Here is a 15,000-nt window from a genome sequence, read left to right as displayed (position 1 = left end):
TTATAAAGCCCTTTTTACATCAGCAGGTGTCACAAAGTGCTTATACAGAAACCCAGCCTAAAACCCCCAAACAGCAGCAATACAGATGTAGAAGCACGGTGGCTAAGAAAAACTCCCTAGAAAGGCAGGAACCTAGGAAGAAACCTAGAGAGGAACCAGGCTCTGAGGGGTGACCAGACCCCTTCTGGCTGTGCTGGGTAGAGAGGAACCAGGCTCTGAGGGGTGACCAGACCCCTTCTGGCTGTGTTGGGTAGAGAGGAACCAGGCTCTGAGGGGTGGCCAGTCCCCTTCTGGCTGTGCTGGGTAGAGAGGAACCAGGCTCTGAGGGGTGGCCAGTCCCCTTCTGGCTGTGCTGGGTAGAGAGGAACCAGGCTCTGAGGGGTGGCCAGTCCCCTTCTGGCTGTGCTGGGTAGAGAGGAACCAGGCTCTGAGGGGTGGCCAGTCCCCTTCTGGCTGTGCTGGGTAGAGAGGAACCAGGCTCTGAGGGGTGGCCAGTCCCCTTCTGGCTGTGCTGGGTAGAGAGGAACCAGGCTCTGAGGGGTGGCCAGTCCCCTTCTGGCTGTGCTGGGTAGAGAGGAACCAGGCTCTGAGGGGTGGCCAGTCCCCTTCTGGCTGTGCTGGGTAGAGAGGAACCAGGCTCTGAGGGGTGGCCAGTCCCTTCTGGCTGTGCCTGGTGGAGATTATAACAGTACATGGCCATTTAAGGCCAGATTTTTTCTCCAATGGATGGCTATAATTTTTTTTGCCAGCAATTAGACCGAGATTCCAAAACTTTCTCTGATATTGATCACCAATATTTACATTTCCCAACAGACATAATCGTGGAGATGGATGGATAGAAATTCCTAGGCAATAATATGACAGCAGAGACATTATCCCAACATGGTGTCAGTTTGTCACAGGACCACAGCATATCTAAAATCAGATTTATTTTGCATCTCCAACACAGAGACGTGACATTTCTGGGTGCATTACATGCGTTCTGGCAGGAGTGGAGTAAGTCCTATGAAATATCCTAATTTTCCAGTTTATGTCTTAAGTTGTAGGAACGGATATGAACATTCTCACATAGTCTGTGACCAACGTTTCTCCTCAATTTCTTCCTTTAGTGCTGTTTCCCTCTGTAGCTCAATTGGTAGAGCATGGCGCTTGTAACGCCAGGGTAGTGGGTTCGATCCCCGTACGTTAAAAAAAATTATGCGCGCATGACTGTAAGTCGCATTGGATAAAAGCGTCTGCTAAATGGCATATTATTATTATTATTATTTCCCTTATATGTTCTGAAGTATCAGGTAGAGTTTCAATCGACCGTTAATATAACTTGACAATCAACTTTGGTGTGGCAGCTTCATTCAGTATTTTTTCTATGCTAGATGCCTTCAGTTCATCCAGATTCGGTTGAAGCGATTGAATACGATTTCGGACTTGTAAGAACTTCAAAAGAAAATCGGCCCTTGGATAATCCAAATCTTTCTTGTAATTGATTGAATGACAGTAGAGATCCATCATAGTAATACATGTTGAAAATGTATGATGCCACTTTGGTGCCAGGTGTTGTCATTAAACACTGGGAGGTAAGGTATAATAATAATAATAATAATAATAATAATAATAATATGCTGAGCTACAGAGGACCAGGTAGGGTTATTCCTGTCGGCCCACATATTGGTTCTTTCCACCTCGTGAATTTATGTACATTTTCCCAAATACAAAGTTGAATTGAGAATCATTGGATTGTCCGTTTCTTTCTTCAACGCCTTGGACTCAAAGTAGTGAATAAAAAAAATAAAATAAAATGAATATAATTTAGATCATAAGGTGTTTCCTTTTGTGGCTTCGATACTCCTCCATGCACAAGGATAGCGTCCTGTCTGTCCGTCGTTGAAGTGAAGGCAGTTGTGCAGCCCAGTCATACGTCTTCCTATGAGGGAGCCCAAGACCTCCAGCTTTATAGGGGAAGTGGAAAACTGTCCATTTGACTCGAGGTCTTTCCTCCATTTATATTATTACCAAAGTTGGATGGAATTGAAAATCGGTAGGTCCTTGAATAAACACAGAAACCTTGGTAATATATTCATTGTGATTACGAGTGGCGCAGTGGTCTAAGGCACTGCATCGCAGTGCTAGCTGTGCCACTAGAGATCCTGGTTCGAATCCAGGCTCTGCTGTAGCCGGCCGCGACCGGGAGACCCATGGGGCGGCGCACAAATGGCCCAGCGTCGTCCAGGGTAGGGGAGGGAATGGCCGGCAGGGATGTAGCTCAGTTGGTAGAGCATGGCGTTTGTAATGCCAGGGTTGTGGGTTCGTTTCCCACGGGGGGCCAGTATGTAAAAAAATGATGTATGCACTCACTAACTGTAAGTGGCTCTGGATAAGAGCATCTGCTAAATGACTAAAATGTAAATGTAATGTTGACCATCTATCTTCTTCTTCTATGATGTGCTGAGTTGTAACAGTCCAACGTTCCTCATTTCAGTAGCCTAAACACTTCAATAGTCCAGTGCCCCATCTGCCCTCCCCTCTCGGGCCGCTTGTTCGATTGTGGGTGCCCGCGTGAAGTTCTCCTCGCCCGCGTGAAGTTCTCCTCCCCCGCGTGAAGTTCTCCTCCCCCGCGTGAAGTTCTCCTCCCCCGCGTGAAGTTCTCCTCCCCCGCGTGAAGTTCTCCTCGCCCGCGTGAAGTTCTCCTCGCGCAGTAGTTGTGGTATTACCCTTTTTCCAGGAATTCTTCCATTCCAGTTGTTCCACAGCTTTCGGGGGAAAATTTACGAAACCAAGATTTGAACAGCAACTGAAGTCCGCCATCCCGTTTAATATTTCAATAAACCCCATAATGATGTGTTTTTGTTCATCCACGGTTTTCCTGGAGCTTTTCTCCTGCGATTTCCTCCAGGGTTAACCCGGTTTGGAGCTTTTCTCCTGCGATTTCCTCCAGGGTTAACCCGGTTTGGAGCGTTTCTCCTGCGGTTTCCTCCAGGGTTCACCCGGTTTGGAGCGTTTCTCCTGCGATTTCCTCCAGGGTTCACCCGGTTTGGAGCGTTTCTCCTGCGATTTCCTCCAGGGTTCACCCGGTTTGGAGCGTTTCTCCTGCGGTTTCCTCCAGGGTTCACCCGGTTTCGGACTTCTCCACACGTTTGCCCAGTTCAGTCATTTCAGTTTAGATTTTTTGGACATCATTGGATATTTTTTTCATCTGCTTAGACAGTTTCTCATCGCCGGTGCGAGTTTCTGTTAATAGTGTCTCTAAAAACTCACTTTAGTCGAGTCGTCACCTACTTGGTCCACGGTCTTGTTGTTTCGCTGTATTTCACTTTAGTCGAGTCGTCAGCTACTTGGTCCATAGTCCTCTTGTTTCGCTGTATTTCACTTTAGTCGAGTCGTCAGCTACTTGGTCCATAGTCCTCTTGTTTCGCTGTATTTCACTTTAGTCGAGTCGTTAGCTACTTGGTCCATGGTCTTGTTGTTTCGCTGTATTTCACTTTAGTCGAGTCGTCAGCTACTTGGTCCACGATCCTCTTGTTTCGCTGTGTTTCAGTCTCTAGTTCTAGTAGTTGCCATAACAGGTAGTTGCCAACATAACATTTCAGTTATTTCTTGACTTTAGAGTCGAGTTATTTTCTATTTAAGAGGAATATTTTAGTAAAGAAAGGAAATGCCTGAAGGATCACCGGACTGCCTCCCGGTCGCCATACCGGAAAATCAGTGAGAATAAAGACTCTGTATGAATATCTTACCTGTATGACTCGGTACGCGATACCAAACCCCTCTTCAATGTTCTTTCCCCCCAACATCACCTGAAATACATGTAAAATGTCATGTAAATGCAATAACACAATGTCAGATATCATTCAGTGAGTCATCTGTTAACGACATCAATATGATCTATTAATAGCACTTAATTCATTCTGTTGTTTTTACGGCCCAAATGACCCCCTATTCCCTAGATAGTGCACTACTCCAAATCTTTGAGAAGCTTTGCAGGGCAGGGCTCACCTTGCAGGCTACGTCGATCTTCATAGCACTGGGGCCGAACAGAGTGGGAGGAGAGTTGGCGGAGGAGGTGAGGGGAGGCGTGGAGGAGGCAGAGGAGGTGAGGGGAGGCGTGGAGGAGCTGGACGTTTCACAGTGATGGAGGAACCGAGTCACCTCCAGCTGGAGCTCTATGGTGTTCATGTGTCTGGGTTCAGAACACAGAAGGGGAATGTTACACGACAGCAGCCACACTGACGGAGACATGGCTGCACTGTGTAAAGATTCAGTTCTGGTCACATGACGGAGACATGGCTGCACTGTGTAACGATTCAGTTCTGGTCACATGACGGAGACATGGCTGCACTGTGTAACGATTCAGTTCTGGTCACATGACGGAGACATGGCTGCACTGTGTAACGATTCAGTTCTGGTCACATGACGGAGACATGGCTGCACTGTGTAACGATTCAGTTCTGGTCACATGACGGAGACATGGCTGCACTGTGTAACGATTCAGTTCTGGTCACATGACGGAGACATGGCTGCACTGTGTAACGATTCAGTTCTGGTCACATGACGGAGACATGGCTGCACTGTGTAACGATTCAGTTCTGGTCACATGACGGAGACATGGCTGCACTGTGTAACGATTCAGTTCTGGTCACATGACGGAGACATGGCTGCACTGTGTAAAGATTCAGTTCTGGTCACATGACGGAGACATGGCTGCACTGTGTAACGATTCAGTTCTGGTCACATGACGGAGACATGGCTGCACTGCGTAACGATTCAGTTCTGGTCACATGACGGAGACATGGCTGCACTATGCAATGATTCAGTTCTGGTCACATGACGGAGACATGGCTGCACTATATAATGATTCAGTTCTGGTCACATGACGGAGACATGGCTGCACTATGCAATGATTCAGTTCTGGTCACATGACGGAGACATGGCTGCACTATGCAATGATTCAGTTCTGGTCACATGACGGAGACATGGCTGCACTATGCAATGATTCAGTTCTGGTCACATGACGGAGACATGGCTGCACTATGCAATGATTCAGTTCTGGTCACATGACGGAGACATGGCTGCACTATGCAATGATTCAGTTCTGGTCACATGACGGAGACATGGCTGCACTATGCAATGATTCAGTTCTGGTCACATGACGGAGACATGGCTGCACTATGCAATGATTCAGTTCTGGTCACATGACGGAGACATGTCTGCACTACGGTAATCTTGTCTTTGTGGAACTGAGGAAGTCACCACCACATGAGTAAAAAAAGGTACATTTCCTGAAGAAAACGTGTGCGCTTGCTTCAGCGGTCTAAACGTTTTAAATTGTTAAAGGCTAATGCAGAGTTCAAGAACCAAACCTATATCTGACTAACTACAGTGGGGAGAACAAGTATTTGATACACTGCCGATTTTGCAGGTTTTCCTACTTACAAAGCATGTAGAGGTCTGTCATTTTTTATCATAGGTACACTTCAACTGTGAGAGACGGAATCTAAAACAAAAATCCAGAAAATCACATTGTATGATTTTTAAGTAATTAATTTGCATTTTATTGCATGACATAAGTATTTGATCACCTACCAACCAGTAAGAATTCCAGCTCTCACAGACCTGTTCGTTTTTCTTTAAGAAGCCCTCCTGTTCTCCACTCATTACCTGTATTAACTGCACCTGTTTGAACTCGTTACCTGTATAAAAGACACCTGTCCACACACTCATTCAAACAGACTCCAACCTCTCCACAATGGCCAAGACCAGAGAGCTGTGTAAGGACATCAGGGATAAAATTGTAGACCTGCACAAGGCTGGGATGGGCTACAGGACGATAGGCAAGCAGCTTGGTGAGAAGGCAACAACTGTTGGCGCAATTATTAGAAAATGGAAGAAGTTCAAGATCACCCTCGGTCTGGGGCTCCATGCAAGATCTCACCTCGTGGGGCATCAATGATCATGAGGAAGGTGAGGGATCAGCCCAGAACTACACGGCAGGACCTGGTCAATGACCTGAAGAGAGCTGGGACCACAGTCTCAAAGAAAACCATTAGTAACACACTACGCCGTCATGGATTAAAATCCTGCAGCGCACGCAAGGTCCCCCTGCTCAAGCCAGCGCATGTCCAGGCCCGTCTGAAGTTTGCCAATGACCATCTGGATGATCCAGAGGAGGAATGGGAGAAGGTCATGTGGTCTGATGAGACAAAAATATAGCTTTTTGGGCTAAACTCCACTCGCCGTGTTTGGAGGAAGAAAAAGGATGAGTACAACCCCAAGAACACCATCCCAACCGTGAAGCATGGAGGTGGAAACATCATTCTTTGGGGATGCTTTTCTGCAAAGGGGACAGGACGACTGCACCGTATTGAGGGGAGGATGGATGGGGCCATGTATCGCGAGATCTTGGCCAACAACCTCCTTCCCTCAGTAAGAGCATTGAAGATGGGTCGTGGCTGGGTCTTCCAGCATGACAACGACCCGAAACACACAGCCAGGGCAACTAAGGAGTGGCTCCGTAAGAAGCATCTCAAGGTCCTGGAGTGGCCTAGCCAGTCTCCAGACCTGAACCTAATAGAACATCTTTGGAGGGAGCTGAAAGTCCGTATTGCCCAGCGACAGCCCCGAAAACCTGAAGGATCTGGAGAAGGTCTGTATGGAGGAGTAGGCCAAAATCCCTGCTGCAGTGTGTGCAAACGTGGTCAAGACCTACAGGAAACGTATGATCTCTGTAATTGCAAACAAAGGTTTCTGTACCAAATATTAAGTTATGCTTTTCTGATGTATCAAATACTTATGTCATGCAATAAAATACAAATTAATTACTTAAAAATCATACAAATGTGATTTTCTGGATTTTTGTTTTAGATTCCGTCTCTCACAGTTGAAGTGTACCTATGATACAAATGACAGACCTCTACATGCTTTGTAAGTAGGAAAACCTGCAAAATCGGCAGTGTATCAAATACTTGTTCTCCCCACTGTATATTAAAACAAGTTGATGTCCTGTCTTCCTCTGTCTCCCTCTAGTCTCAGTCCCTCTAGTATCAGTCCCTCCGTCTCCCTCTAGTCTCAGTCCATCCGTCTCCCTCTAGTATCAGTCCCTCCGTCTCCCTCTAGTATCAGTCCCTCCGTCTCCCTCTAGTATCAGTCCCTCCGTCTCCCTCTAGTCTCAGTCCCTCCGTCTCCCTCTAGTCTCAGTCCCTCCGTCTCCCTCTAGTCTCAGTCCCTCCGTCTCCCTCTAGTCTCAGTCCCTCCGTCTCCCTCTAGTCTCAGTCCCTCCGTCTCCCTCTAGTCTCAGTCCCTCCGTCTCCCTCTAGTCTCAGTCCCTCTAGTCTCAGTCCCTCCGTCTCCCTCTAGTCTCAGTCCCTCCGTCTCCCTCTAGTCTCAGTCCCTCCGTCTCCCTCTAGTCTCAGTCCCTCCGTCTCCCTCTAGTCTCAGTCCCTCCGTCTCCCTCTAGTCTCAGTCCCTCCGTCTCCCTCTAGTCTCAGTCCCTCCGTCTCCCTCTAGTCTCAGTCCCTCCGTCTCCCTCTAGTCTCAGTCCCTCCGTCTCCCTCTAGTCTCAGTCCCTCCGTCTCCCTCTAGTCTCAGTCCCTCCGTCTCCCTCTAGTCTCAGTCCCTCCGTCTCCCTCTAGTCTCAGTCCCTCCGTCTCCCTCTAGTCTCAGTCCCTCCGTCTCCCTCTAGTATCAGTCCCTCCGTCTCCCTCTAGTCTCAGTCCCTCCGTCTCCCTCTAGTCTCAGTCCCTCCGTCTCCCTCTAGTCTCAGTCCCTCCGTCTCCCTCTAGTCTCAGTCCCTCCGTCTCCCTCTAGTCTCAGTCCCTCCGTCTCCCTCTAGTCTCAGTCCCTCCGTCTCCCTCTAGTCTCAGTCCCTCTGTCTCCCTCTAGTCTCAGTCCCTCTAGTCTCAGTCCCTCCGTCTCCCTCTAGTCTCAGTCCCTCCGTCTCCCTCTAGTCTCAGTCCCTCCGTCTCCCTCTAGTCTCAGTCCCTCCGTCTCCCTCTAGTCTCAGTCCCTCCGTCTCCCTCTAGTCTCAGTCCCTCCGTCTCCCTCTAGTCTCAGTCCCTCCGTCTCCCTCTAGTCTCAGTCCCTCTAGTCTCAGTCCCTCCGTCTCCCTCTAGTCTCAGTCCCTCCGTCTCCCTCTAGTCTCAGTCCCTCCGTCTCCCTCTAGTCTCAGTCCCTCCGTCTCCCTCTAGTCTCAGTCCCTCCGTCTCCCTCTAGTCTCAGTCCCTCCGTCTCCCTCTAGTCTCAGTCCCTCCGTCTCCCTCTAGTCTCAGTCCCTCCGTCTCCCTCTAGTCTCAGTCCGTCCGTCTCCCTCTAGTCTCAGTCCCTCCGTCTCCCTCTAGTCTCAGTCCCTCCGTCTCCCTCTAGTCTCAGTCCCTCTAGTCTCAGTCCCTCTAGTCTCAGTCCCTCTAGTCTCAGTCCCTCTAGTCTCAGTCCCTCTAGTCTCAGTCCCTCTAGTCTCAGTCCCTCCGTCTCCCTCTAGTCTCAGTCCCTCCGTCTCCCTCTAGTCTCAGTCCCTCCGTCTCCCTCTAGTCTCAGTCCCTCTGTCTCCCTCTAGTCTCAGTCCCTCCGTCTCCCTCTAGTCTCAGTCCCTCTAGTCTCAGTCCCTCCGTCTCCCTCTAGTCTCAGTCCCTCCGTCTCCCTCTAGTCTCAGTCCCTCCGTCTCCCTCTAGTCTCAGTCCCTCCGTCTCCCTCTAGTCTCAGTCCCTCCGTCTCCCTCTAGTCTCAGTCCCTCCGTCTCCCTCTAGTCTCAGTCCCTCCGTCTCCCTCTAGTCTCAGTCCCTCCGTCTCCCTCTAGTCTCAGTCCCTCTAGTCTCAGTCCCTCCGTCTCCCTCTAGTCTCAGTCCCTCAGTCTCCCTCTAGTCTCAGTCCCTCTAGTCTCAGTCCCTCCGTCTCCCTCTAGTCTCAGTCCCTCCGTCTCCCTCTAGTCTCAGTCCCTCTAGTCTCAGTCCCTCCGTCTCCCTCTAGTCTCAGTCCCTCCGTCTCCCTCTAGTCTCAGTCCCTCCGTCTCCCTCTAGTCTCAGTCCCTCCGTCTCCCTCTAGTCTCAGTCCCTCTGTCTCCCTCTAGTCTCAGTCCCTCTAGTCTCAGTCCCTCCGTCTCCCTCTAGTCTCAGTCCCTCCGTCTCCCTCTAGTCTCAGTCCCTCCGTCTCCCTCTAGTCTCAGTCCCTCCGTCTCCCTCTAGTCTCAGTCCCTCTGTCTCCCTCTAGTCTCAGTCCCTCCGTCTCCCTCTAGTCTCAGTCCCTCCGTCTCCCTCTAGTCTCAGTCCCTCCGTCTCCCTCTAGTCTCAGTCCCTCCGTCTCCCTCTAGTCTCAGTCCCTCTAGTCTCAGTCCCTCCGTCTCCCTCTAGTCTCAGTCCCTCCGTCTCCCTCTAGTCTCAGTCCCTCCGTCTCCCTCTAGTCTCAGTCCCTCCGTCTCCCTCTAGTCTCAGTCCCTCTAGTCTCAGTCCCTCCGTCTCCCTCTAGTCTCAGTCCCTCCGTCTCCCTCTAGTCTCAGTCCCTCCGTCTCCCTCTAGTCTCAGTCCCTCCGTCTCCCTCTAGTCTCAGTCCCTCCGTCTCCCTCTAGTCTCAGTCCCTCCGTCTCCCTCTAGTGTCAGTCCCTCTGTCTCCCTCTAGTCTCAGTCCCTCTGTCTCCCTCTAGTCTCAGTCCCTCTAGTCTCAGTCCCTCTGTCTCCCTCTAGTCTCAGTCCCTCTAGTCTCAGTCCCTCTAGTCTCAGTCCCTCTGTCTCCCTCTAGTCTCAGTCCCTCTGTCTCCCTCTAGTCTCAGTCCCTCCGTCTCCCTCTAGTCTCAGTCCCTCCGTCTCCCTCTAGTCTCAGTCCCTCTGTCTCCCTCTAGTCTCAGTCCCTCCGTCTCCCTCTAGTCTCAGTCCCTCCGTCTCCCTCTAGTCTCAGTCCCTCCGTCTCCCTCTAGTCTCAGTCCCTCTGTCTCCCTCTAGTGTCAGTCCCTCTGTCTCCCTCTAGTCTCAGTCCCTCTGTCTCCCTCTAGTCTCAGTCCCTCTAGTCTCAGTCCCTCTGTCTCCCTCTAGTCTCAGTCCCTCTGTCTCCCTCTAGTCTCAGTCCCTCCGTCTCCCTCTAGTCTCAGTCCCTCCGTCTCCCTCTAGTCTCAGTCCCTCTGTCTCCCTCTAGTCTCAGTCCCTCCGTCTCCCTCTAGTCTCAGTCCCTCTGTCTCCCTCTAGTCTCAGTCCCTCTGTCTCCCTCTAGTCTCAGTCCCTCTAGTCTCAGTCCCTCCGTCTCCCTCTAGTATCAGTCCCTCCGTCTCCCTCTAGTCTCAGTCCCTCTGTCTCCCTCTAGTCTCAGTCCCTCTGTCTCCCTCTAGTCTCAGTCCCTCTGTCTCCCTCTAGTCTCAGTCCCTCCGTCTCCCTCTAGTCTCAGTCCCTCTAGTCTCAGTCCCTCCGTCTCCCTCTAGTCTCAGTCCCTCTAGTCTCAGTCCCTCCGTCTCCCTCTAGTCTCAGTCCCTCCGTCTCCCTCTAGTCTCAGTCCCTCCATCTCCCTCTAGTATCAGTCCCTCTAGTCTCAGTCCCTCTGTCTCCCTCTAGTCTCAGTCCCTCTAGTCTCAGTCCCTCAGTCTCCCTCTAGTCTCAGTCCCTCTGTCTCCCTCTAGTCTCAGTCCCTCTGTCTCCCTCTAGTCTCAGTCCCTCCGTCTCCCTCTAGTCTCACCTGGACACGTCACTGGAAGCCATCTTCTTTCTGAAGGAGTTGGTTGTGCTCCTCTTCCTGGTGCGTGCTCCCTGTTGCTCCTGAAGGTAGGTTCTGAGGTGCTCCTTGGCCCGAACCAGCCATCTCCGCTGGTCTCCCAGCTGTGCGTAGGACACGACCCCGTGGGTGAAGAACCGGATACACGTCATGGCCGCTCGCACGTGGTCCTGACAGAAGGGACGAGAGGGTTAGTCTACTTCTAATGATATTCATGTTCTTATTATCTTATAAAGGGCTGCACTGCAACTCAGTTTCCTTTATTATAAAGAGGGGGAGGGTGGTGGTGGTGGGGGAGTGGAGGAGAGGGGGAGGGTGGTGGGGGAGTGGAGGAGAGGAGGAGGGTGGTGGGGGAGTGGAGGAGAGGGGGGTGGTGGGGGAGAGGAGGAGAGGAGGGTGGTGGGGAGAGGAGGAGAGGGGGGTGGTGAGGAGAGGAGAGGAGAGGGGGGTGGTGGGGGAGAGGAGGAGAGGAGAGGAGAGGGGGGTGGTGGGGGAGAGGAGGAGAGGAGAGGAGAGGGGGGTGGTGGGGGAGAGGAGGAGAGGAGAGGAGAGGGGGGTGGTGGGGGAGGAGAGGAGAGGAGAGGGGGGTGGTGGGGGAGAGGAGGAGAGGAGAGGAGAGGAGAGGGGGGTGGTGAGGAGAGGAGAGGAGAGGGGGGTGGTGGGGGAGAGGAGAGGAGAGGGGGGTGGTGGGGGAGAGGAGGAAAGTGGGAGGCTTGTTTGAGACTAACCATCATGAACTGTTGTATCTGGTATAGTGGTGGAAGGACTATAGACTAACCATCATGAACTGTTGTAGCTGGTATAGTGGTGGAAGAACTATAGACTAACCATCATGAACTGTTGTAGCTGGTATAGTGGTGGAAGGACTATAGACTAACCATCATGAACTGTTGTAGCTGGTATAGTGGTGGAAGGACTATAGACTAACCATCATGAACTGTTGTAGCTGGTATAGTGTGTGGAAGGACTATAGACTAACCATCATGAACTGTTGTAGCTGGTATAGTGGTGGAAGAACTATAGACTAACCATCATGAACTGTTGTAGCTGGTATAGTGTGTGGAAATGTCCTCGTCGCTGCAGCAGTTGACAGGAGGAGAGGAGGTATCGGCTGCAGACCTCCAGGCCTGGGTCCAGGGTCTCTAGCAACCCCTGCAGCACCCCCAGACGACCCCTCTCCAGACTAGGCTGCAACACGCCCTCCAGGAACACCTCCTCTGGACACTCCTGGAGGGCCAGGGAGGGAGGGACACTGTTAGAAGTGTATAAACTAATTTCCCCTTGGTGATTAATAGGTTTAATGCCATCTAATATTATCTATAGATTGTTTGAGTATACAGTTCCAGGACAATTGATGCTATCCGGCTCGAAGGACCATAACACCTTCTTTATTTTAATCAGGCAGATCACTTATCATTCTTATTTACAATGACTGCCTGGCACCACCTTAATACAAATCCTCAACAATAAAAATAGCATTGACCTTGAAGTGCACAATAATGACATATAAGGTCTCCATGACCCCTAACCTGACCTTGCTGAGCAGGTGTTGCAGGGTGTCCTTCATGTTGTCGTGTCTCATGAGGAAGCTGACCAGGGCCAAACCATGACCCCTAACCCCTGACTCTAAACCCTTCATGACCCCTCAACCTTGACCCCTAACCCCTGACCTTGCTGAGCAGGTGTTGCAGGGTGTCCTTCATGTTGTCGTGTCTCATGAGGAAGCTGACCAGGGCCAAACCATGACCCCTAACCCCTGACTCTAAACCCTTCATGACCCCTCAACCTTGACCCCTAACCCCTGACCTTGCTGAGCAGGTGTTGCAGGGTGTCCTTCATGTTGTCGTGTCTCATGAGGAAGCTGACCAGGGCCAAACCATGACCCCTAACCCCTGACTCTAAACCCTTCATGACCCCTCAACCTTGACCCCTAACCCCTGACCTTGCTGAGCAGGTGTTGCAGGGTGTCCTTCATGTTGTCGTGTCTCATGAGGAAGCTGACCAGGGCCAAACCATGACCCCTAACCCCTGACTCTAAACCCTTCATGACCCCTCAACCTTGACCCCTAACCTCTGACCTTGCTGAGCAGGTGCTGCAGGGCGTCCTTCATGTTGTCGTGTCTCATCAGGAAGGAGACCAGGGCCAGGTGAGTCCCGTAGCTGGACAGGTAGTACAAGCTCTCTTGATACAGGTTACTGCCCTGACCACCATGCCCCCCCTCAGGCCAGTCCACTGATCCGCCAGGCTCACACAGAGCTTCCTCAAGCTCCCTCAGAGACCACAGGATGTCCTCACTGAAAGACTGATACACAGAGGGAGAGAGACAGAGAGAGAGCATGAGACAGAGAGAGAGCGAGAGAGAGACAGAGACAGAGAGAGAGACAGAGACAGAGACAGAGAGAGAGTGAGACAGGGAGAGAGAGACAGAGAGAGAGCGAGATAGAGAGAGAGAGCGAGAGAGACAGAGAGAGACAGAGAGAGACAGAGAGAGACAGAGAGAGACAGAGAGAGAGAGAGAGAGACACAGAGACAGAGAGAGAGAGAGAGAGAGAGAGAGAGAGAGAGAGAGAGAGAGAGAGAGAGAGAGAGACAGAAACAAACACACACAGTGATTGATGGTACAATAACAGTTGGTTGTCTCTTTACAGAAAGAGTGGGCGGTTGGTTGTCTCTTTACAGAAAGAGTGGGCGGTTGGTTGCATAAACTAGTGACCTGCAGATCAGTGCAGTGTTACATAATGTCTCTTTCTATCCAGTCCAAACAACATAGCTACCTTTTAATCAAGAATTTAAATTTAAACAAAAATATAAACACAAAATGCAACAATTTAAAAGATTTTACTGAGTTATAGTTCATATAAGGAACTCAGTCAATTGAAATAAATTCATTAGACCCTAATCTATGGATTTCACATGACTGGGAATACAGATATGCATCTGTTGGTCACAGATACCTTTTTAAAAAAAATAGGGGTGTGGATCAGAAAACCAGTCAGTATCTGGTGTGACCACCATTTGCCTCATGTAGTGTGACACATCTCCTTCGCATTGAGTTGATCAGTGGCCTGTGGAATGTTGTCCCACTCCTCTTCAATGGCTGTGCAAAGTTTCTGGATATTGGTGGGAACTGGAACACTCAGTCAATACACGTCCATCCAGAGCATCATAAACATGCTCAGTGGGTGACATGTCTGGTGAGTATGCAGGCCATGGAAGAACTGGGACATTTTCAGCTTCCAGGAATTGTGTACAGATCCTTGCGACATGGGGCCGTGCATTATCATGCTGAAACATGAAGTGATGGCGGCGGATGAATGGCACAACAATGGGCCTCAGGACCTCGTCACGGTATCTCTGTGCATTCAAATTGCCATAGATAAAATGCAATTGTGTTCGTTGTCCATAGCTTATGCCTGCCCATACCATAACCCCACCGCCACCACGGGGCACTCTGTTCACAACACTGACATCAGCAAACCGCTCGCCCACACGACGCCATACACGTGGTCTGCGGTTGTGAGGCCGGTTGAGCGTACTGCCAAATTCTCTAAAACGACATTGGAGGTGGCTTATGGTAGAGAAATTAACATTCAATTCTCTGGCAACAGCTCTGTTGGTCTTTCCTGCAGTCAGCATGCCAATTGCACGCTCCCTCAAAAAAAGAGTGGCTTTTTATTGTCCCCAGCACAAGGTGCACCTGTGTAATGATCATGCTGTTTAATCAGCTTCTTGATATGACACCTGTCAGGTGGATGGATTATCTTGGCAAAGGATAAATAAATGCTCACTAACAGGGATGTAAACACATTTTTGCACAAATGTTTTGAGAAATACACTTTTTGTGTGTTTGGAACATTTCTGGGATCTTTTATTCCAGCTCATGAAACATGGTACCAACCCTTTACATGTTGCGTTTATATTTTCAGTGTATTTGTTGTGAGTATAAAGCTTCACTGTAGCCAAGCTGATAACTCAACATCTGTTCAGTCTGAAGCACTCATTTAACATTAAACAAACTGTTCTGGGCAACCCACGGACTGGGCAACCCACGGACTGGGCAACCCACGGACTGGGCAACCCACGGACTGGGCAACCCACGGACTGGGCAACCCACGGACTGGGCAACCCACAGAGTGGGCAACCCACAGAGTGGGCAACTCTGACTGGGCAACCCACGGACTGGGCAACCCACGGACTGGGCAACCCACGGACTGGGCAACCCACAGAGTGGGCAACCCACAGAGTGGGCAACTCTGACTGGGCAACCCACTGACTGGGCAACCCACTGACTGGGCAACCCACTGACTGGGCAACCCACGGACTGG

General features: G+C 50.6%; 1 protein-coding gene across 1 annotated transcript in view; it reads right to left on the bottom strand.

The window, feature by feature from the left end:
- zfyve26 (zinc finger, FYVE domain containing 26) overlaps positions 1–15,000 on the bottom strand; it is a 113,179-nt gene that overhangs the window by 12,260 nt on the left and 85,919 nt on the right. The window contains 5 exon segments of the mRNA XM_084143898.1: positions 3,732–3,791; positions 3,991–4,174; positions 10,639–10,844; positions 11,704–11,901; positions 12,753–12,977. Coding sequence (XP_084000024.1) covers positions 3,732–3,791; positions 3,991–4,174; positions 10,639–10,844; positions 11,704–11,901; positions 12,753–12,977 — 873 coding nt within the window.

The sequence above is a fragment of the Coregonus lavaretus genome, assembly GCF_964263955.1.
Source record: "Coregonus lavaretus genome assembly, chromosome: 27".
NCBI classification, from domain to species: Eukaryota; Metazoa; Chordata; class Actinopteri; order Salmoniformes; family Salmonidae; genus Coregonus; species Coregonus lavaretus.
Note: the sequence above shows the minus strand (reverse complement) of the source record. Positions and strands in the feature narration are given on the sequence as shown.